The sequence below is a fragment of the Mirounga leonina genome, unplaced genomic scaffold (assembly GCF_011800145.1).
Source record: "Mirounga leonina isolate KUSES-001 unplaced genomic scaffold, KU_Mleo_1.0 Mir_174, whole genome shotgun sequence".
NCBI lineage: Eukaryota > Metazoa > Chordata > Mammalia > Carnivora > Phocidae > Mirounga > Mirounga leonina.
Window position 1 is genome coordinate 37734539 of NW_023270451.1, and position 23796 is coordinate 37758334.

Below are 23796 nucleotides of genomic sequence, written 5' to 3' on the forward strand. Positions count from 1 at the left end.
AAAAAAACTTCCCAACGGAAACAAAACAAAACCCCCAACTAATTGAATTACTTTGTATATAGTTTAACAAATTGTTTTGTAATTAAACAGCACATCCCAGGTCTATTTGTTTTAAATGAGGTTTGCAGTGATGCTCTAGCTCTTTGACTAATCACTCTGCAAAGCACATGGCTCAGAATTTCACAGTTTTATCTACAGAGTGTGACAGAAATACTTTAAAAGAAGTTGGCTTCGTCATAGAATCATAAATGGAGTGAAAGTTTGAAACCGTACCCAGTGAATTAGCTATGCCGAATAATCAGAATTTTCCTCACGCCTGATGTTCAGAAATAGTTTTTGAGATCTGGGATTTAGTCGAGAAGGAAGTTTTCCAGTGGGTCAGTGCATGTTCCAAGCCCAACAAACTTTAACTCTTCAGTGTAGTTTCCAAAGTTCTTCGTGAACTACCCTGCCTTTCCCAAAGCTAATTCCAGGCAGGCCAGACTGGCAGTTTTGCAGAAGCCTTCTATTTCTAGAGCCCTGAATGATTTTTATGTATCAGTGTGTTTATCTTGTGTCTCCACTTGGCATCCTGAATATGCCTCGAATGATGGCCGTTCTTAGAGCAAAGGACCTAACCCACTGAGCTCATCGCAGGCAGAGACTATTTCTTACTCTGCTGTTTTCCTAGCTTGACATGTAGTGGGCGCTATGCAGGAAAATGTAATAATAAAATTTGGAGAGATTTGTTTCAACACTGTCAGAAAACAATAGTGATTGTATTGTTGAAATAGACTTTGAAAAGGTGGAGTAATTATATTCTGAGCATTTTAGCTAATGGCAATTTTATGGAAAAATGCCGGTACACCTGGCAGATTATCAGAAAAATGAAAAGTGTTGAGAATTAGGAGATACTAGAAAGGGGTGGGAAAGCAAGAAGAGGCTAATAACTTCACTCAACAAATTCTTAACATATGCTGGGCCCTGGGAATACAAAAATAATTGTTAAAGGCTTTCACATACATGGTGTCACATATATGATGCTCCCAATTTAATGGTAGAGGGAGTTCCAAAAAAGGGCCATATGATTAATAAACAAGTTTTTGACTGTGAAACTTGAATCCACTGGTATGCCACTCAGGGCTTGAGAAGATTAATTTACTTTTGCCTCGATGTGATTCAAAAAGATTTTTTTTCATTTATGTACCTGCCATTGTGTTCAGTTTGCATGAAGAAAGCCGTTTGCTTACCTGACATGGTTGTGCTTAGTTTATGCGTGTTTGAGTCATTGGGAACCTCCTCGAATGCCTAATGAATGGGTAGATGAATGAACAAGCCGCATTGTATTTCCACTTTGAAAGATTTTGTCTAATTGATGAAGTCTAAATGGGATACTGATTTTTGTCCTCTCTTTGTAAATTTGATATCCTAGGAAAATATTTAAGAAATTGAGTGGTTTTTGTGGCCGATTTTGTGTGACAAGAAAATCTTTGAAGGAGTAAATTGTCTGTAAATTAACTTCTTTTAAAAATGTTTCTCTTTCTGTAGATTTTAGTGCCAATTCTTTCTAATAGGAACAACCATAAATCCTGGTCCTGTTTCATTTCACAAGACATGGAATGCCACTTAGAAGTCATGAAAAGTAAAATGCATGTCTTTCGGGGCAAAATGTTGAGAAGAACTCTTCTACCAATTCCCACGATAGCAGGGAAAATGGACCTGGGTCGGAAATACTCTGAGACCAAGTATGTAATGCTATGGTTTATATAGGATATTAAAATGGAAAGCCCACATACCCAATTAGTATCATATCCCCAGAAAACTATTAGTAAGATAGAGAATTATTAGAACTATATTATTTTTTAAAAAGTTATGCAGAGCACCTATATATTATTTCCTTACAAAGTATCCTTCTTATAAGCAGACTGCCCAAAAAGCAAGCTGTAACAATTGCCATGATGTCAACAAAATTATTTTGGCAATAATGGTTTGAGGATATGATCATTTGTTTTATAATGTTTATGCCACAACTGAAATTGAGGCTATAAAAATAAAGGATCTGATTTTGAAATATTTATATTTGGAAAACTAGTTCATGGAAAAAATACTGCTTACCATCCAAGTCCTATCTTCCTTTGGATGAGGTAATTGGTTTTTGAATTATTTTATTGATCATTTCAGTGTTTGTACGGTAGAGGTAAATGAAAGGACACTACTCCATGCGATTGAATCTGTGGTTATTAAATGGTCACATCAAATCCAAGAGATTGTAGAGAAAGATTCAGGGCAGCCTTTGCTGAATGGTCTTCACTCGAATCCTCAAACTGAACTGGATTTCTGGATGATGAGGAGAGAGAATCTATCATGCGTTTATGACCAAGTAAGTAGATAGCCTTACAAATTGCTTGTAAGCTAAATTAGCAAAGTCAGTTGTAGAATTTGGCTTCTGGAGCAACGATTTCACTTGAAAGGTTCAACATACTGTCTTTGATGACTTAATAGTTTGTTCTCATTCCAAAATTCTATATGGTGTGCACTTGAAAAATGAATGGGGATTGGGTGCCTGGGTGGCTCAGTCGGTTAAGCGTCTGCCTTCGGCTCAGGTCATGATCACAGGGTCCTAGGATCGAGTCCCATATCGGGCTACCTGCTCAGCGGGGAGCCTGCTTCTTCCTCTGCCTCTCTCTCTCTGTGTCTCTTATGAATAAATAAATAAAATCTTAAAAAAAAAAAAAATTCTCTCTCTCAAAAAAAAAAAAAATGAATGGGGATTGGGGCACCTGGGTGGCTCAGTCGATTAAGCCTCTGACTCTTGATTTCTGCTCAGGTCATGACCTTCAGGGGCGTGAGATTGGAGCCCAGCATCAGGCTCGGAGCTGGACATGGAGCCTGCTGGGGATTCTCTCTCTCCTCTCCTCTCGGCCCCTTACCCCCAACTTGTGCATGCTCTCTCTCTCTTTCAAAAGAAAAAGAAAAAGTAAAAATGGGGATTAAAAGTAATTTTGCCTTTTTGAGAATATTTTGACAGCGTTTGATAATTGGAAACACTGTGGCATAGAGTGGTTCCCCAGGGAAATGTTGAAGATGGTAAAATTTAATTTAGTTGATTGAATTGATTTAGGAAGGAGTAGAGTCTTGCTTGGTGGAGAGATACAGCTTTGGAAAAGCTAACTTTGCTTCCTCTTGTGTTTGCCTTACGTATTACTTGATTTAATGTTCTGAAAATTAAGACATTCATTTGCATGTTCACATGTCTCAGATTTTCTGAAACATAGCAAGAAATTTTATGTGGAAAATTTAACATTTTACACGAAGTGTAAATTGACACACTTTTTGAAAACTCAAGAGCTATAAATGTAAAATAAAATTCAAGCTTAAGGAAGAAATGCTGTTAAAAAAATTTCAACCTGAAACCAGATAAGTCTTTGTGTATGAAATGCTGTGTGTATTATGCATGAGTGGAATAGAACTGAAGTATTTTATTACCGAATGCATCTATTTAGTCATTAATCCAGCTTCTACTACATTTTCTTTTTCAATTTAGCTTCAAGCTCCTGTTGTCCTCAACATGGTTAGGATCCTGAAAATTAAACAAAGCAGCTATTTTCCAACTTTGAAGGACATTTTCACGGCTGTGAAAAATGGTAAGATTCTTGTTTTTTTTGGCCTGGTGTTGGTGTCCTGCCTGATCTGACCCCTGCCTGCCCGCCCAGCCTCTTCTACCCTTCTGCCATTAACATGTTCATGAAGTGATGGCCCTTGACTCTTTTAAGGATAAATTCATCTTCATCAGTACTTCATTCTCCAGTTATATTGAACTATTTCTAGAATAGATTGTGGGGACGTAGCAAATGGGCTCCAGATGGAAGTTCTAATGGGAATGTGTGTGTTTGTAGGGGCAAGACCTTTGCAGGGGGTGAGTGGAAGCCCAACATGGGGGTTTCCTAGTCAACAGTGTGGCTACATTTAATCCCATAGCTCTCTGGTAGAGTCTCTCGTGCTTGGCATCCACCGCTTACCTAGCTTAAAAGAGCTCAAAGTCTTCATCGAAGTTTTGGTGAGGATTAAACATAGAGGAGGTTTGTTTGCTGAATTTTGAACAAGTGCATGCATACGGTTAAAAACCAGAATTTCCAGTGAAAAGTCTCCTTGTCTCCTCACTGTCCAGTGTCAGCTCCACCCAGAGGTGACAGCCCTCTTGTTTCTTGGTTTCTCTTCATGTTTCTTGAGGCATATTCAAGCAAAAAGGCATACAAATGAGACTGAAGTTTTAAATGTTGAAAATGTAAGCTATTTGGGGGTATAGCTTTTTTGGTTTCTAACATTAGAAAATGAGTTCTTAATTTCTTTCTAATATAACTATGTAAAGTTAGGAAATACTTAAAATACACTTCATTGTTATCTCTTCAGGGTTTTCCCCAGGAGCTCTGTTGGGAAAGGGATCATGAGGGGGAATATTTGGGTTTGAAGGTTTGTCAGATCAGGATTCCTGTCCCAGATCCACTTAGTACATCCTAAATTTGCTGAGCCTCTGGTTTTCATTGGCCAGACTGGCATATTAACACCTTCCTTGCAGAATTATTCTGAGGATTAGAGTAATATTTCAAAACATGGTCATTTTCTTTTCAATCTTGTCAGTGTTTATCACCATTGACATTTTGGGCAGGATGATTGTTGTAGGGAGCTGCTCCATGCATTGCTGGATGTTGAGCAGCGTCCCTGGCTCCCACCCACTCCCCCTGTTGCAGTTGTGACCATCAAAAATGTCACCAGACCTTGCCAGATGACCCCTGGGGGCAAAACCTTTCCTGGCTGAGAACCATTGAATTGAAGATAAAATATACAGGGTACATAGTACTAGGCACCCAGTGAGCATGTCCTCAGTAAGTAGAAGCTGCTTGAATTTTTTATGTGTTAGTATAAGATGAACATTTTCTGTGGGTAAAGCTTCTGCAGGAACAAATCCCAGCGGTACTCAGGGCCTTAGGAGCACATGGACTTCGAGATTCAGACATAAGCACTTTCAGTAGAACAAGTGGCCCAAAGCCATTGTCAGTTAGAGGTGGAAGGCCCCTCTCAAGGATGTCCTTGAGGACTTGTGAAATCACCACATGTGCTTATCGTATTTTAAAGGCACTTAGCAGATGTGATTATTTAATTTTGAAATAAACATGATTAAAAACACTCTAATTTGAAAACAGGAATACAACCAGGGAAGAAAATACTTCCTGGATGCTCTCTCTCTTCCGAGGTCTTTATTGTTTAGGTGGACAGATAAATGGGTTATATGTTAAGTGGAGTAATAGGAGTGGGTGCATTCCTGACTCTGACAGCCAAAAAAAAGTTGGCAGGTTTGTTTGTGTTGCTTTGTTTTTTTTTTCCTCTCCTCTGGACAGGAGTCTTTTGGCATAACACCAGAAAATAAGAATTTACTTCATTCCCTACCTTCATAAGTAAATCCAGTTTTCAGTTAATCAAAGGCATTTGCAGTTTCAGGGACAAAATGCAGTTTGATTTAGGGTACATTAAAATGACTTTTTTTTTTTTTTTTTGAGGGAGCAGGTTGAGGGGTGGAGGGGAGGGGAAGAGGGAGAGCGAGAATCTCAAGCAGGCTCGATGCCCAGCACAGAGCCTGATGTGGGGCTCGATCTCACAAACCTGAGATCATGACCTGAGCCGAAATAGAGTCAGGTGCTTAACCAACTGAGCCACCCAGGCGCCCCAATTTTTTTAAGTAAGCTCTGCACCCAGTGTAGGGTTTGAACTCACCATCCTGAGATTGAGTTGCATGCTCTACTGACTGAGCCAGGAGTCCCTAAAATGACTAATTTTAATGAAGAGAAAATTTGGATTACATTAAGCAGTAATAATATTTTTCTTCATATATATATATACATACATATATGGGGCAATGAGTACACGGATTTTTTGGGGGAGATATTCCTTATTCACCCTGCTTAATGATTTTTTAAAATTTATTTTTAAAGATTTTATTTATTTATCTGACAGACACAGTGAGAGAGGGAACACAAGCAGGGGGAGTGGGAGAGGGAGAAGCAGGCTCCCAGCTGAGCAGGGAGCCTGGTGCGGGGCTCGACCCCAGGAACCTGGGATCATGACCTGAACCAAAGGCAGACGCTTAATGACTGAGCCACCCAGGTGCCCCTGCATAATGATTTTTAATATGGAGATAAAATTCATTTCACATCAAGATAACTATTTTGAATTGTAGAGTTGAATGACATTTATTACATTCACAATGTCTTACAACCTTTATCTCTAGTTCCAAAACATTTTTTATCACCTGTATTTAACAATTTTAGTAGTTGTATTTTGAATAATCTAGAATTCTACCGTCATTGCCTGAGTTACTCTCCTAGGACACTGGGATGAGACGCTAAAATTGTGCTGGTACCAAGTGCCTAAGAGGAATTAACATTCTAGGGATGAGCTTGTAACCCCAACCATAAAGTCACAACCACTTTGCAGACCTGTTTTATTCCTGCGGTTTCATGGAGTTGAGTGAAGTTCCTTAGATCTTAAAGATATGTTTTCCCATGGAGTCTTGCGTCACGATTTACTTGGGCTGTGTAGGTAACTACACCAGGGCTCTCTTGAATGGCTGCTCCACACAGACTGTGAATAAAGCCTTCCAAACCCATAGTAGCTCAGTTGTGGGATAAGCCATATAAAAAGAAAGATGACGGGGCGCCTGGGTGGCTCAGTTGTTAAGCATCTGCCTTCGGCTCAGGTCATGATCCCAGGGTCCTGGGATTGAGCCCCGCATCAGGCTCCCTGCTCAGCAGGAAGCCTGCTTCTCCCCCTCCCACCCCCCCTGCTTGTGTTCCCTCTCTCGCTGTCTCTCTCTGTATTAAATAAATAAAATCTTTGGGCGCCTGGGTGGCTCAGTTGGTTAAGCGACTGCCTTCAGCTCAGGTCATGATCCTGGAGTTCCGGGATCAAGTCCCACATCGGGCTCCCTGCTCGGCAGGGAGTCTGCTTCTCCCTCTGACCCTCCTCCCTCTCATGCTCTCTGTCTCGCAAATAAATAAAATCTAAAATAAATAAATAATAAATAAATAAAATCTTAAAAAAAAAAAAAGAAAGATGACTGCATAAGAATAGCCATGTTCTTTTGCATTGTTTTGTTGAACTTGTGAAGTGAATTTAGAAAAAGAGACTGCATCACATTCATGGTGGTTTTCTTTCCTTTCAGCGCTCCTGGAAGCCCAGGATGTAGAGCTTTACCTGAGACCCCTGAGAAGACATGTTCAGTGTCTCCAGGAGACGGAATTCCCGCAGATCCGTGTACTCATTGCCCCATTATTTCATACCATCTGCCTCATCTGGAGTCATTCCAAGTTTTATAATACTCCTGCTCGGATTATAGTTTTATTGCAAGAGTTTGGTAATCTCTTCATTGACCAGGTATGTAGTATTAAAAAAAAGGAAGAACAATCAGTGCCATGTGGTAGGTTTTAATAAACCAAGGGAGAGCAAATAAATCTAATCTATAGTAAGAACACCATTTTCCTTTTTTCAGAAAGGACTTTTATGGTAACAAAGAACAGGTGATTTTTTTTTTTTTTAAGATTTTATTTATTTATTTGACAGAGACACAGCGAGAGAGGGAACACAAGCAGGGGGAGTGGGAGAGGGAGAAGCAGGCTTCTGCTGAGCAGGGAGCCCGATGCGGGACTCGATCCCAGGACCCTGGGATTGTGACCTGAGCTGAAGGCAGTCGCTTAACCGACTGAGCCACCCAGGTGCCCAGACCAGGTGATTTTTTTTATTCTAAATGTCTGAGAAGCTCTGGAAATCAGTCCAGTGCATTCAAAGGGCAGTTTGTTACTGGATTTAATACCCTACCTTTCTTCAAAGAGATTGAAGGCAGCTTTTAATAAAAGGCAGATAGGGTGCCTGGGTGGCTCAGTTGGCTAAATGTCTGACTCTTGATTTTGGCTCTGGTCATGATCTCAGGGTTGTGGGATTGAGCCCTGTTTCGGGCTCCAGCGCTGGGCATGGAGCCTGCTTGAGATTCTCCCTCTCCATCTGCTCCTCTCCCACTCCACCACCCCCCGACACAAAATAAATAATAAAAGGCAGATAGGCATAGTCCTTTCTTCGTAGCTTTCCCTTTGGTTTCCACAGGAACACTGACTGATGGAAGACTTTTGGAAAGTAAAGTAAGAGAACCTGGCTGCAAAAAAAAAAAAAAAAAAAATGCTGAAAATATAGTAATGCAATTGTATTTTAAAAATTGATTCATAGTTGATCTTTAAAAATCTCTTGTTTGTATTTGTTTCTCTATTCTTCACTTGGAAAATGTTTAAAAAATTGGACTGCTTAAATTTTCTGTATGAACTTTAATTCTTCATGGGTTCATAAAATCAGAGAATATTATATAATTTGAGAGCTAAGAGATGCTTGGAGGGCACATAACCCAGTGGTTCTCAGTTGGGGGTGTGTCTGAGTCCGCTTGAGCTGCGTAATGAAATACCACAGACTGGGTGGCTTTATTTTCAGAAGTTGTTTTCTCACAATTTCAGAGACTGGGGCTCAGATGAAGGTGCCAGGATGGTCGTGTTCTGGTGAGAGGTTTCTTTTTCCTGGCTTTCCGTAGCTGCCTTTTCTCTGTGTCCTCACCTGGTGGAGAGAGAGATCTTAAAAAGTCACAGTCCTATCACATTAGGGTCCTGCTCTTCTGACTTCATTTGACCTTAATGACCTCCTGAAGACCTATTTCTAGAGAGTCACATTGGTGATTAGGGCTTCAGCATATGAATTTTGGGGAGGAGACATTCTCACCGTAGCAAGCCCCGTAAGCAAGGTGTGTATCTGAACCACTAAGTAGTTTTTGTAAAACAAACGCCAGAGAAGCAGAATCTCTGTCTATAGCTTTGACTTTGAGTTGTTAGGAATGCTTTCCCTGAGAAGTGGAGAGCCTCCTGCTGCAACTGACAACCTGAAGCAAAAAAAAAAAAAAAAAAAAAAAATGTAAATTTGTGTGAACTGGCAAGTCTAAAAATGCAGTGGCTTCTGGAACAGCTTGTTTCCGAGGTCTCCGATAATAAATTCCAAGCTCCCAGCCATCCTCCATTTTGGTCATTGTGTTTGACTTTATTCTCATCACTTGTTAAGTAAGATGGCTTTTAGTAGCTCCAAATGTGTATCTTTCTCGCAGAGGAACTTCCCCGGAAAGAGGGTGTCCTTTCTTAGTTCTGGTCCAGTGGGTTCTAATTCCGTTCTGGGAGCAATCGTTGTGGCAGAGGAGATAGGCTGCTTGGGACAGTTCTGGGTCACTTGCGCAGAGGAGGGTGGGTGACTGTGATTGACCTAAATCTCAGATCGAGACTAATGCCTCCCAGTGGTGTTGACACTGTAACTCGCATAGAAAATAAAAATACTGGGGCGCCTGGGTGGCTCAGTCGGTTAAGCGACTGCCTTCGGCTCAGGTCGTGATCCTGGAGTCCCGGGATCGAGTCCCGCATCGGGCTCCCTGCTCAGCGGGGAGTCTGCTTCTCCCTCTGACCCTCCCCCCTCTCATGTGCTCTCTCTCTCCTCTCATCCTCTCTCTCAAATAAATAAATAAAAATCTTTAAAAATAAAAAATAAAAAATAAAGAAAATAAAAATACTGTACATTTGGGTAAGTTGGAGGGCATTCGGAACCCTGAAAGTGTGCTCATGGACAAGGCGAATAGCTTGTAACTCCCACTGCCCCAGGCCCCGGAACCTTGCTGTTAGAAGCAGTAAAGAGAACATTGTTGTAGGATGAACAGCAGTGGTTTGGGAACTGTGTTTCAATCCAGTCCCTGATGTTTTTATTAGATGAATTACCTGAGACTTGAAAAATGACATCATTTGCTAAATTTCCCTGAAAATTGAGGGTGAAATCCAGATTAGAGAATGGGTCTCCTAACTTGGCAGTTTAGAGTTTCTGGATTGTGAGATTGAGTCAGCAATGTGTGTGTTTCTCTCTGCTTTTAAAGAGGTGGAGTATATGGAAAAGGACTGTGGGCTCAGACCAACCTCAATTCAATTCTAATTGAAACACTGAAGGGGGAGTTAAATTGGTTCTTCAAAACCTCAGTTTTCCATATCTGTGAGGATAATGCCCAGTTCATGGGCTGTTTTGAGAATCAAGAGGTAACCTAAGTTGAGTGCCTTGTGTGGCATTTAATAGAGGCTCAGTCAAAGCTAGTTCTAAGCTATTGACCTCCAAACTAGTTGTAGCTATTGATGGGAGATAACAGGTCCATTCCTTACTATATTTTATTCTCTCCTCTGGCTTTGTTCTGTTTCTTTCTTCGTTGTTAAACAAGTGTGCTGGGTCCTAATGGCTTTGGATCTCAATGTTAAAGACCATAATCCCTATTGAAGAGTCAACAGTTAGACTCACAACTTATGCTATACCCCTTTTAAAGGATCTTCATCTCATTTTGAGATTTATTAAAACTTTTACTACAAAGCCCTGCTAATGTGTAAACTTCAGAGGTGGTTTTCATTATTTATTTATTTATTTATTATAGTAGGTGGCTTATAAGAAGTCCTGTAAGCCTGTAAACCTATTATCCCTGGTCTCTAGTCTATGTCAGTGGCCAGTTTGCCAAGCTCCCAAGGAAATAATGTAGCTTCCCTTGTTGCTTAGTGTTTCTGGCTTCTGTCCAAATGTTCTGATGACCTGGTTTTCTTTACGGTCAAGTGGACTTCATTGTAATGTGTCTCAACATGTTAGGAATCACAAATCAGTAATGGGCCAACTTTCATACCTGGGTTCTCTGAAGAGCTGAACTCTCCCCAAGTCTTCCCCAGTGATTTGCTCTCCAGTTTATTTCTTATATTAACAAGCACTGTATAGTGCCTTTTATTTGCTAGGAACTCTTTTTTTTTTTTTTTTAAAGATTTTATTTATTTATTTGAGAGAGAATGAGAGAGAGCACATGAGAGGGGGGAGGGTCAGAGGGAGAAGCAGACTCCCCGCCGAGCAGGAAGCCCGATGCGGGACTCCATCCAGGGACTCCAGGATCATGACCTGAGCCGAAGGCAGTCGCTTAACCAACTGAGCCACCCAGGCGCCCCTGCTAGGAACTCTTCTAAGCCTTTACAAAAACTACAAATGTAATTCCCTAGCAATACTATGACATATAGGTACTATGAGTAATCCATTTTATAATTTCAAAAAATCCCTTGAAGTCAAGAGAAGATAAATAGCTTTCCTAAGGTTACCCAGTTTTTAAGTGGCAGAGTTTCTTAACCATTATAGGCTCCATATTTTAAAATGACAGTTTTGATTTTTATATATTTATTATTCATTTACTTTTATTAAGGTTTTGTTTTAATTCCAGTAGTTAACAGTGTTATATTAGTTTCAGGTGTATAATGTAGTGATTTGACACTTCTGTACATCATTGACTCTTCTGTCCATTACCCAGTGCTCATCACAAGTGCACTCCTTAATCCCCATCACCTATTTCATCCATCCCCCAACAGTTTTGATTTTTAATTAGAATGTGATATGTGGTGTACTAATGATAATTATAAAATATTTTCATTGCATAAAACTTATAATAATAGAAATACTCCACATCTATCACCATAAAATTCACCTTTTTTTATATTTCATTCTGAGAACTTACGCATTTTTATGCATTTTATCATACATATAATTTTTTTACTAGCTCCTTGAAAAGTTATTTTATTATTGGATATTTAGGTTGCTTCCAGTCTCCTCTATTAAAGCAATAAATAACTTTATATGAGAGTCCTTTTTCCTTAACTTGGGTAATTGGTTTAATATAAATTCTTTTTTTTATATGGTTTAATATAAATTCTTGACATTGATCAAAGGGTATAATCTTTTCATGATTCTTGAACAATTTTTGACATTTACAAATTCTTTTTTAAAAGGTTATGTCTGGGGCACCTGGGTGGCTCTGTTGTTAAGCGTCTGCCTTTGGCTCGGGTCATGATCTGAGGGTCCCTGCTCCGCAGGAAGCCTGCTTCTCCCTCTGCCCCTTAACCTGCTGTTGCTTTCTCTCTCTCTCTCTCTCTCTCTCTCAAATAAATACAGTCTTTAAAAAAAAAAATGTAATTGCTCAAAGCTGGTGAATTACAGTAAAACATTTACGAGAGCTTCAGGTACCCCTTTGGGAAGGTCATGTGCTGTCTAGGTGACCATGGCCTCCACCATTTGCTGCTGTTCCTGGTTGGCTCCATTCATTTTCATTATATGACTGATCCTTCTAGGCATTCCAGTTTCAGATCTTTTTATTTTAGAAGTAAATATGTTTCTCTTCACTTGTTTTCTAAGTGTCCATTAACATAGTCATTTAGGCCAGACTTAAAAAAGGCATCATCTCATCATCTGGCCACCTCACATGATGGCATACCAGAGTTTTGATAATGGGGTCTTTTTTTTTTTTTTTTCTTATGACTTACTTCTTTTCTCTGGTAACCTGACTTTACTCACTGTTTGTTGTACCTCATTACCACTCTAGGCCCACCACTCTGTCTATTCCATAGCTTGGTATCTCTTTTATGGATATTGCCCTTCAAATCCTAGGTGATGAGGAGCTCCTGGGTGGCTCAGATGGTTAAGCATCTGCCTTTGGCTCAGGTCATGATCCCAGGATCCTGGGATCAAGCCCCACATCGGGCTCCCTGCTCAGCAGGAAGCCTGCTTCTCCCTCTCCCTCTGCCTGCCACTCCCCCTACTTGTGCTCTCTCTCTCTGTCTCTCTGTCAAATAAATGATTAAAATCTTTATTAAAAAAAACTAGGTGTAGAAAAGTTTAAGTCTGAGAGGTGAGCTTGGAAAAGAGATGTCAGGTTTGAGTAAAAGTAAGAATCCATAAAAGCACATAAAAAAGAAAAGCAGCAGCAGGGAGACAGGCATCCAATTAACATAGTATCACTGATAAATTGTTTAATTAATAATTGATTAGTGGGCTTATTGGTAAATAAATTGGTTAGCAGTATTTTGGTGTATAAGGCCTCTGAAGTGGGGACCAGGTCATCCTAAATCCCATGGGTTTTTTTGTTGTTGTGTGCTGATACTTGAGTATGGGAGAATAGGGTACGCATGGTTGGGTATGCTCCAGAGAGCTGCTCTAGGGAGCAAAAAAGAATTCAGAGTTGAAGAGCTACAAGGGATTTTGAGGCTCACTTAATTCATCTCTCTCCTTTCGTAGACGAGGAAACTGAGATCCTCGGAGATAATTTAGCTAATATCACAAAAGCAATTAGTGGCCCCTAACTGGATCGTAGCCAGGTCTCCTGCCTCCTGTTGGTGGTTTTTCCCTCACACACCCTACTGCCCATTGAAGGGCTATAGACTGGATTTTCTGATCGAGGATAATTAGCACTATTATTACTGTACCCTTGTCTTGGGGAGGTTAACTGCTGTGATTGTCTCATTTGTGTGAAGTTCTGTCAGGAAGAGTAAGAATGAAAATAAGAACGGCTTGCCTGGAAATTAAATTAGATCTAGGTAATTAAGTCACAGGGGGCTCCTGAAACAGAGAAGGCAATTGAGTCATCTTCATAGATTTTTTTTTTTAAGCTTCCTAAAAGGATATAGGACACATTTATTATAAAGAATACATAAAGGTCTCTGGAATCCCTAGCCCATACCAAAATGTGAACTCCTTTATAACACACATTGCTGAGGGATTACTGGTGGTTCTCTTCAGGGTTCTCTGTGCAGTGTTAGCAGCTCACATGTAAAAGTTACTTTTCCATGCAGTCGGAGTGGGAAGTAAGACCATAGATTGCCAATCCACAGCTCGAACTCAAAGGATTCTAATCAGTAGGGGTTTTAGAAACTAAACATGATTTTTTTACTTACAAATTTATGGCACAGTCTATATTACATGTAAAACTGTAGCCATTAATGGGAGAAGGAGAATAATATGTCTACATTTTTATTTATTTTATTTATTTATTTTTATTTTTTTATTATTTTTTTTTATGTCTACATTTAGAAAAAAAATCCTTCCATCCGGTAGGTTGAACTCAGTGGCTTTCATTATGTACTCCACTGAGATATGTAACAACTTTGTAAGCAACCACAACATTCAAGGCACACAATTTAAGCCTGTGATTTATATGAGTTGAAGATGCTTTGGGAAGAAATAGAATATAAAAGAACCTTTAGAATTCATATTTTCTTGAGGTCCTTAATGAGGGAAATTCTGAATATTCCTAACAAATACGGATAAGGAAGGACTGGAAGGTACCTAGATGACTGACCTATGAGAATTTGGCCAGTGCTACATGAATCTGCTACGTCAGTTTTGTTTTTGTTGTTGTTTTTTTTTTTGAAGTAGTCTCCATGCCCAACATGGGGCTTGAACTCTTGCCTCCGAGATCAGTAGTCACATGCTGTACCACTGAGCCACCAGGTGCCCCTACATGAGTCTTTCTTTTAAAAACCCTCCTCACCTTTCCGTTTCCTCCACTTAAAACTAGTTTATATGGCATTATTTCCACTAGATTTCATGTGCTATAATGTTCACAGAAGAGATGCTTGCTAACCTAAAAGAATTGCCAGTGATACCCTTAACTATATTAGCTCTTTCTCACCTTTACAAATGACCCAATGCTCCCAGGTAAGGTAACCATATTTTTAAAGTCCATGGTCTTCAAGAGTTCCCCTTCTGGCTTGTGTATTTCTTTTTTTTTTTTTTTAAAGATTTTATTTATTTATTTGAGAGAGAGAGAATGAGAGAGAGCACATGAGAGGGGTTAGGGTCAGAGGGAGAAGCAGACTCCCTGCCGAGCAGGGAGCCTGACACGGGGCTCGATCCCGGGACTCCAGGATCATGACCTGAGCCGAAGGCAGTCGCTTAACCAACTGAGCCACCCAGGCGCCCTTGTGTATTTCTTTATATGAAGGAAAAATTATGCAGAATATTTGTAGTGAATATACCCATGCAAATTCTCATTATACACTTGTCATACCTGCAGAGCTTAGCAAAAACGTAGTCATTGCTAGAAAGTATATTCAGAAATTGTAGTCTCCTGTAGATTATTCTAATGTATACAAGTATGTCTTGAAATCCAAGTGTATGAATTTCTAGAATTTACTTTTTGTCTCACAGCATTGCTAGCCCAATTCTAGACCTGTATCATTTAAAACTGATTCATTGAGGGGGCGCCTGAGTGGCTCAATCCATTAAGTGTCTGACTCTTGGTTTGGGCTCAGGTCATAATCTCAGGATCATGAGATTGAGCCCCAAGTCAGGCTCAGGGCTCAGGGTGGAGTTTTCTTGTCCCTTTCCCTCTCCCTCTGTCCCTCTACCTCCCCTGAGTGCTTATCTCTCTCTCTCTCTCTCTCTCCAATAAAATCTTAAAAAAAAAGATTATTTGAGAGGCGCCTGGGTGGCTCAGTCAGTTAAGTGTATGCCTTCAGCCCAGGTCATGATCCCGGGGTCCTGGGATCGAGCCCCATGTTAGGCTCCCTGCTTCTCCCTCTCCCTCTGAGCCTCCCCACCATGCTCTCTCTCAAATTAATAAATAAAATCTTTAAAAAAAATGAATCATTGAAAAAAAATAAAATTCATTGAAACAGGTGTTTTCACTAAAAGTAGACTTTTTTAAAACATATTTTTGATCAGAGTTTCCTTTTATTAAATCCTAGGCAATAGCTTACCTTTCACCTGAAGACCTTTTGAAAGGAGAAGTTGAAGACTCTTTGGAAAAGGTTCAGGTGGCCATTAACGTCTTAAAGACTTTCAAAACGTCTTTTTTCAACTATAGAAAAGAATTGGCAAACTATTTTAAGGGAAATGAGCTAAAACCATGGGATTTCCAGTCTCAACTGGTGTTTTGTAGATTTGACAAATTTCTGGACCGTTTCATGAAAATAGAGGTATTCATTTATTGACTTGTGATTTATTCATATGGTGGGTGGGTTAAAAAAAAATCTTGTAGTTTTCTGTATCATTCAGGAGATAGTTTATTCTATTTGGATGGGAGAGTGGGAGATCTGTCTCAGTTATTATGAAGTGCTGACCAGGCCAGTGCTGTTCGGGTGGTTTTATAAGCTTTGCCTTTTTTTTTTTTTTTCCTTTTACGCATTTTTAATTCTTTTAGTATGCTGAGTATAAGTGAGACTCTGTTATGTATTAGTGACCTCTGATTTCTAACTTAAGCACTTGGAAGACCGTTGTGAACCAGGCATCTCTAAACTGTATCTTTTTTTCCTTTATATGTTTGACATTGGGATTCTATCCTTGGAAAACCCATTTGATTATCTAAAATACCACACTGTCTTTTAGTATATAAATATACAGACTATAAAAAATATTAAAGCCCTTCATAAGAAATATGGAAATACGTGCTGTGTGTAAATGTGTTACAGATACTTCAAAAACAACACTGAATGAAAACACGCATGGACAAACATTCGCGCACGTAGTTGGAGCTTTATGTTTTGAAAATTCCCATCCCTTCATCAGCCTGAATGCCTCTCAAAGTCCGACTGCTAAATGCCTAACTCCGGGTGACTGGCCCCCCTTTCTTAACAGTCTTAGACCCCCTTTCAGTAAGGGAGGTGATTCACTGCCAAGTAGGGGTGGCTGAAGATAGGATTTTAGATCTTACCTGGGGATCTGACTTAGGATTGGAAGGATGTAAAATTAGGGAAGCATAGGTTTAGCTATGGCAAAGTAGGTCTTGCCTGTACTGCTAGAAAATTCTTAGGAAATGTGATAATGGGAATAGGATTTGGAAAACAGTAACTTCGTTCATTTAAATCATTAATGATTTTCTGTCATGTAAGTGTCCATTAACTCACTGATTTTTTGAATGCCTGAAAGTGTTTTTTCTTTGCAACTTTAAAATGCTCCTGTCCTGTCCAAGATGGTGGAAAGCTCTTTATTGTACTGTGTTTTTACAAAGGATATATTTGTCACAATATTGGAATTTGAAAAGCTGGAAAGACTTGAATTTGGTGGTACCAAAGGAGCGATTTTAAATGGACAAATCCACGAGATGATAGAAGACTTTATGGAACTGTGTGAAGTTTTTAAACAGAGCACTTATGACCCATCTGATTACAATAATATGGTAATACTATACCTTTGCATTTTCATTTCATAGAACCCTATAATTTTAAAGCTAGAAAGGATGAAAGGTCACAGTGGTAATAGGTACCGTCTGGTACAATCTCTCTAGGATGAAAGAGGTTAAATGACTTGCCCGAAGTCTCTTATCTACTTAGTGGTAGATCAGGGACTGGAACTTAGGCCTTTGCATTTAGAAGTTGAGAACATTGACAACTGTTTCTAATGGAACAGGACTCAATCTGGATTTGTTTCTGGCTTATGTGTATTGAAAAGGAACTTTTCACATTAACTCATTTCCATGTGACTCTCTGATGTCTCTGTAACTCGTGTGTTTTATTTTATCCTTTTCCTGAATCACTCGATAACTTTTTGGTCTATTTGAACATTTAGTTTCGGTCTATTTACTACATATATTATTAAGATGTATATTGTCTCATATATTTTTACTGTTCTTCTTTAGTGTTATCTGTAGTTTCATAATTTCAGGCTCAAGGAATTAAGGGGAAGCTTTCAGACTTAGGTGCTTTCTGTTTTCTGCCACTCCCAGCACATTAGTAGCTGGGGAGTTACCTGTGAGCATCCCTGCAGCTCTAGGATAGGAATAGCTTCATTTCAGTTGTTGGCCAAGAACGGTGAAGTCCAGGTACAAAAAAAAAAAAAAAAGATTTTGCTCTTGTCTTCATTGTTTTTTATAGAATGTGAATTTCTTCACTGTTGTGTTTATATTTGGTCAAATAATTGATTGTAATGCACAAGTGCAGTGAGTTAGCCTTGTTGAAGACAAGGTCAGCAAACTTAATCCTTCTGAACTGTAGTCAGCTTTTGGGAAGTGGAGTAATGGCAAGAGGACGCAGCCATTGTGTGTCCTGCTACTTTGTGCAAAAGTAGGAGGAGCCTAGGACCCTGGTGACTGAGAGCCTGGGAAGATGTCTCACACACTCGGCAGGCATTCCGTGAATCTGGATGGAACAGAACTCTGGCAGGGCCTTGGCTTAGCTCTCCTAAGCAGCGTGGCAGAGGAGTGTGAGACCCGCCGGGCATGGGATCCTCAGGTGCATTTGAGTAGCAGAGTCTGGATTTCTTCATGATGAGAACGCCTGGCAGGTTTTCAGAGTGCCGGGGTTGGAGAACAAGGCGAGCTCTAGCTGATGTCACCACCTTGGCAACACCAAAGGTCCTGAATTTATCCTCCTGTCTGCCCAAAGCCTGGCACAGTCACCAACAAGGACGAATACAATACTCATTTGCTCTTGACCTACATATTTGCTTGGTATTTGTATTTTGGTATTGAGTGTTTTGAAACCCCATTTATTTTGCAAGTAAAATGGGCAAGGCTTACTCCTTTTCTTTTCTTTTTTTTTTTTTTAAGATTTATTTATTTTAGGGCGCCTGGGTGGCTCAGTCGGTTAAGCGACTGCCTTCGGCTCAGGTCATGATCCTGGAGTCCCGGGATCGAGTCCCGCATCGGGCTCCCTGCTCGGCAGGGGATCTACTTCTCCCTCTGACCCTCCTCCCTCTCATGTGCTCTCTCTCATTCTCGCTCTCTCAAATAAATAAATAAAATCTTTAAAAAAAAAAAAAAGATTTATTTATTTTAGAGAGAGAGTGCATACACAAGCAGGGAGAGGGGCAGAGGAGGGAGAGGGAGAGAGAGAATCTCAAGCAGACTCCCCGCTGAGTGCGGAGCCCAACACGGGCCTCTGGTCTCACAACCGCAAGATCATGCCCCATGCCGAAATAAAGAGCGAGACACTCAACCGACCGTGCCCCCCAGGCACCCCCAGGCGCCCCCAGGCTTACTTCTGATGTGTCTGGGTTGAGACAGCAGTAACTTGCCCTTGAAGTTCTCCTTCATTGTCCTTTCTGGTTATTTCACTTTAGAAGAGAACCGAGAAGCTCCTTGACTTTGGTCCTTCCTTAAAATACTTATTAACAAAAGTTCATTTAATGGCTTTGCTTATGTTGAAGAGCTTTGCTTTTTGTTTTGCTTTTTGGGTTTTTTTGTTTTTTTTAAAGATTTTATTTATTAGAGCATGAATGGAGGGGGAGAGGGAGAAGCAGACTCTCCCCACTGAGTAGTTTCGATCCCAGGACCCCAGGATCATGACCTGAGCTGAAGGCATATGCTTAACTGACTGAGCCACCTGGGCGTCCCGAGCTTTTTTTTTTTTTGCATGTGTCCTGGTTATCATTGTTGCCTCAGAATGTTGCAATGATTATGTATTTTTAGCTTAATAAATTTTTTATTTGGTGCTTCTCAGCTGAATTCATTGTATTGATTTTTACGATGAATTCAGTTGGTAATTTTTATGAGACATTTTCTCAAAATACTTCCAACCTAGTATGTTCATACAGGTATATCCACATGCCCACCCCGTACCCTTCTCCACCCACTGCATATGTTTCTGCATGTTCCCTGGTCCCGGTGAATATACACTAGTGCCGACATAACAGTTGAGTGTGTCATAACTTCGGTATAATAATGGTTTAAATATGTTTCAGTAAATTAAAGAAATAATTGCTAATTTGCTTTTGGATATGCTAGTATTTGTTTCTTTCAATCAATCTCAAGCCTATAATCAGCCAAAAGAGATGTGCCACTGTGGTCCCTACAGAACACAGGGATTTTCTCAGGCATATCCATAAAAATATTTTTGGGTTTCTCACTTATTTTTGAATAGAAAGATCACTTCAAGTATTTTCTTTGACTTCTTCCTATGGAACTTTTGAGATTTAGACAATTATGGGGGAGAGACTTGGATTATTTATTTTTTGTTGAAATTGATTTGATATGTAACATTGTACGTATTTAAGGTGTACAACTTGTTAATTTCATACATTTATATATTATTGTCATTGTAATGATAATTAGCACCTCTATCACACTACACAATTATGCTTTCCTTTTAGTCGCTGGAATCATTATGTTCTAGTCTCTTAGCAAGCTTCATATTAAATGAATGTAGACACAACAGTATTGTATTAAAATAACAAACTTGCTAAGATATTTGCTTTATTGTTTGTATTTAATAGCTAGTCAGATGACTTTAGGCTCAGCAGCTTTGCTTTGTTGTCATTTTGAGGTGTTACTTGCTTAGTTATCTGGAGAATTTTATTTAATCAAGGGTGGTGGCTATTGGTGAGAGTAATGTCTTGGCTCCACTTAGTCTCTGTTAATCAGAGTCCATTAATATTTACTGAATAATTGCTGGGTACCAGGAATTGTGCAGAATCTTCACACATTCCTGCTTCATTCTTACTATAACCCTGAGAGTGATGCCCAGGCGGATGATAACAAGAAAATTACCTGAGATGACACCGTCCCCCGGGAGTGGAACCGATTCCAGCCCCGAACTCTGAAGCCCATGTCCAGCACTCTCTCCCCTGTGCCACTCTGACTCTTCAGTATTTGCCTCCCTTGTTGTCTCCTCATCGAAATGAAGGGAATAAGTTCATCTGGGGGCAGTGGCTGCAGTTGGAGGAATTGACCTGAGCACCTGTGCCCCGAGGTGGACTGATCCAGGATACACTGTGTGTTTTGCTTCTAGTCTGTCATTATACCAGAATTTAAAATACATTTTCAAAGTTGTTATTTAGTTAATCTATACTGGGTTGTATTCCAATTCCTACAGTTAGTCCTCTGTTCTGTTCTAGTCTACTGAATGATTAATTCTTCTATTGCTATATGTAGCATTTTCTAATTTTAGTGGTAAAAACTTGTTAGCCATCTACAGGATTTTCATATGTCTCACCTGCTTATTTTTCAAGATAAAATTTGTTCTTTAAAAACATGACATTCTTTTGGAAACATAATATGTGCAAAAGTGTAGTCTCCTTCTTCTTACCCTGCTGTCTTTTTCCTTAATCTTCCATTTTTTTCTTCCCAAAAGGCACCTACCATTATGAGTTTCTTGTATAATATTCCAAAGATACTTGGTTCATGCACTAGCAAATCCATGTATGGATTCTTTTGTGTTCTGCTTTTGCACAGATAGCCTTCTCTACACATCACTTACACCTTGCTTTTGTCACTTAGTGTATTTTGGCAGTCCTTTTGTATCACTACAAAAGCATTGCCTACTTTTGTGAAACAATTGCGTATTATTCCATTGTATTTATGTACTATTTATTTTTAAATGTTAAAGTAGTAGATAACATTCTTTAAAGATACATTTAGGAACTTCTGCTTTTGGGAAGATGAAATAGATGTACTTTTCCCTATACCTTTTAGTAAGTAGGACTAAAGCACTGATTACTTTATATAAAATAAACGTAAGACTGTAGGATTAAAAGAAGGCCAGTTGGCTAGGGACCTTTCTTGTTACCTGAAATTTACCTAGACATGGGACTGGATACACTGGCAACCTGGAAACACCAATGGGCAGAGACATAAAATGCCCCAGTAAAAGCCTATTCTCTCTTAAGAAGGGGGCAGCATAGTAAGAAAACTTGCAGACATAATTTCTCTAGTTTAGCCAAACCCCACAGAAGAAAATGTATCTTACTCCCATTCATGCTAGCAAAGACCGAGTGGGGAGCCTAGACTTAAAACCAGTCTGGGGATGCCTAGGTGGCTCAGGTCATGATCCCAGAGTCCTGGGATCAAGTTCCGCATCGGGCTCCCGGCTCAGCAGGAAGCCTGCTTCTCCCTCTGCCTGCCATTACCCCTGCTTGTTCTCTCTCTCTCTCTCTCTCTCACACACAAATAAAATCTTTAAAAAAAAGAAAAAAACAGTCTATAATAGGTGCCTCAGCCCCCACCCCACTGGGATGGTGCCAGAGATTGGCCAGTTAGAGAGCTGTGATTGTCATCTTGGCTGGCCACTAAAGAGCTCACTCTTGGTGGAGTCAGTGGAGACTGCATGGGAATTCTGGACTTTCTTCCTCATCCAGTAGCATCCTTACCCCATCTCCAGAGGAAGCTGCTGGAGAGCCAGGACTTTGACCATGGCCAAGTGGTAACCAAGTCACCTACACTGTGGCATCTGTGAAGACCACATGGGGAACTTGAATGCCCAGCTATAGTAAAGAGCTCCTCACACTTAGGTATTAATAGATGCCAATGAGAACCTGGACTTCTATCTTTGCCTGCAATAAGGAGGCTGGAACAGTATCGGAGAAAGTCAGCGAAAACAAGTTTTAAGATCCACTGTCTTCTAAGATAATATGAAAATGTCCAGAGTCAATTGAAAATGACTTACTATACCAAGAGCCAGGAAGATCTCTGAATGAGAAAGACAACTAATAGATGGCAACATTGAGCTGAGAGCGATGTTAGAATCCTCTCACGGATTTTAAAGAGCTATGCTAACAATACTTCAGTAAGTAATTATGAAACATACTTGAAACAAATGAAAAAACAGCCTCTGTAAAGAAATACCGTTTTCAGCAAATAGATGATATAAAGAATGAATGGGAATTTTAGAACTGAAAAATAGAAGAAAATACAAAGCACAGGGATGGGGTTCAGTGGCAGAATGGAGGGATAAAGAATTCACAAACTGCAAGGTAGAGCAATAGAAACCACTCAGTCTGAACAATAGGGAGGGCATAGACTGAAATAGAATGAGCAGAGCTTCTGGGGCTTGTGAGAGTGTACCAGACCTAGCATTTGTGTCATTGGACATGGAGAAAGACTGTGAGGCTGAAGGTCTCAAAGAAATAATGGCTGAAAACTTCCTGAATTTGGTGAGATACAAACCTTCAGATTCAAGAGGAAATAAGAACTCAGGTAAATCCAAGGATAAACCCAGAGAATTCTAAGCTAAGAGACTTAATTAAACTTGAGAAAACTGAAGACAAAAAATCTTCAACAAGGAAAAGCTTGCCGAAGGGGAAGGATAATTTGAATGACAGGGAATTTCTAATTGGAAATCATAGGGGCCAGAAGGAAATGGCAAAATATTTTTCAAGCCCTGAAAGAAAAAATCTGGTAACTCAGAATTCTCTACCCAGTGAAAAATACCCTTCGGGAATTAAGGAGAGATCAAATTCTCAGAAGAACAAAAACTAAAAGAATTTGTCACCAGTAGACTGACCCTAAGAGAACAGCTGAAGGAATTTCTCAAGACAGAGAAGAAACGATAAAACAGGGAGCCTTGGGATGCCAGGAAGAATATGGTAAGGAAAAATATGTGTAAAAATAAGAGACTTTCCTTGTACTCTTGAGTTGCCTAAATTGTTTGACAGTGAAAGCAGAAATTAGAACACTGTGGTTTTAAGTGTATGTGCTGAAAATATTTAAGGCCATTATATTTTAAATGGAAGAGCGTAAAGGGATCAAAATGGAGGTAAGGCTTTTCTGTTTTTGCCTATTTAAAAATTGTGGTAAGATGTGTTTTACATTTTACTTTTGTGTCCAGTTTTAACTAAACAGTTAAATGGCATTAAGTATATTCATAGTACTGTACAATCATTAGCATTATCCACTTCCAAAACACTTTTTTTTTTTAAAGATTTTATTTATTTATTTGAGAGAGAGAGAATGAGAGACAGAGAGCATGAGAGGGAGGAAGGTCAGAGGGAGAAGCAGACTCCCTGCTGAGCAGGGAGCCCAATGCGGAACTCGATCCCAGGACTCCAGGATCATGACCTGAGCCGAAGGCAGTCACTTAACCAACTGAGCCACCCAGGCGCCCTCCAAAACATTTTTTATCATCTCACACAAAAACTCTGTACCCCTTAAATGACAACTCTCCCTTGCTTCCTCCCCTCAGTCTCTGGTGGTCTCGATTCTGCTTTCTGTCC

The 23796-nt window shown here is 39.8% G+C and overlaps 1 protein-coding gene across 1 annotated transcript in view; it reads left to right on the forward strand.

The window, feature by feature from the left end:
- Positions 1–1627: 1627 nt before the first annotated feature.
- Positions 1628–23796, forward strand: part of DNAH11 (dynein axonemal heavy chain 11) — a 331116-nt gene continuing 308947 nt past the window's right edge. Inside the window, exons 1-6 of the mRNA XM_035021398.1 lie at positions 1628–1724; positions 2161–2359; positions 3524–3623; positions 7196–7407; positions 15621–15851; positions 16883–17050. Of these exons, the coding sequence (XP_034877289.1) occupies positions 1693–1724; positions 2161–2359; positions 3524–3623; positions 7196–7407; positions 15621–15851; positions 16883–17050 (942 nt within the window). The 5' untranslated portion in view covers positions 1628–1692. The remainder of the gene's footprint in view (positions 1725–2160; positions 2360–3523; positions 3624–7195; positions 7408–15620; positions 15852–16882; positions 17051–23796) is intronic.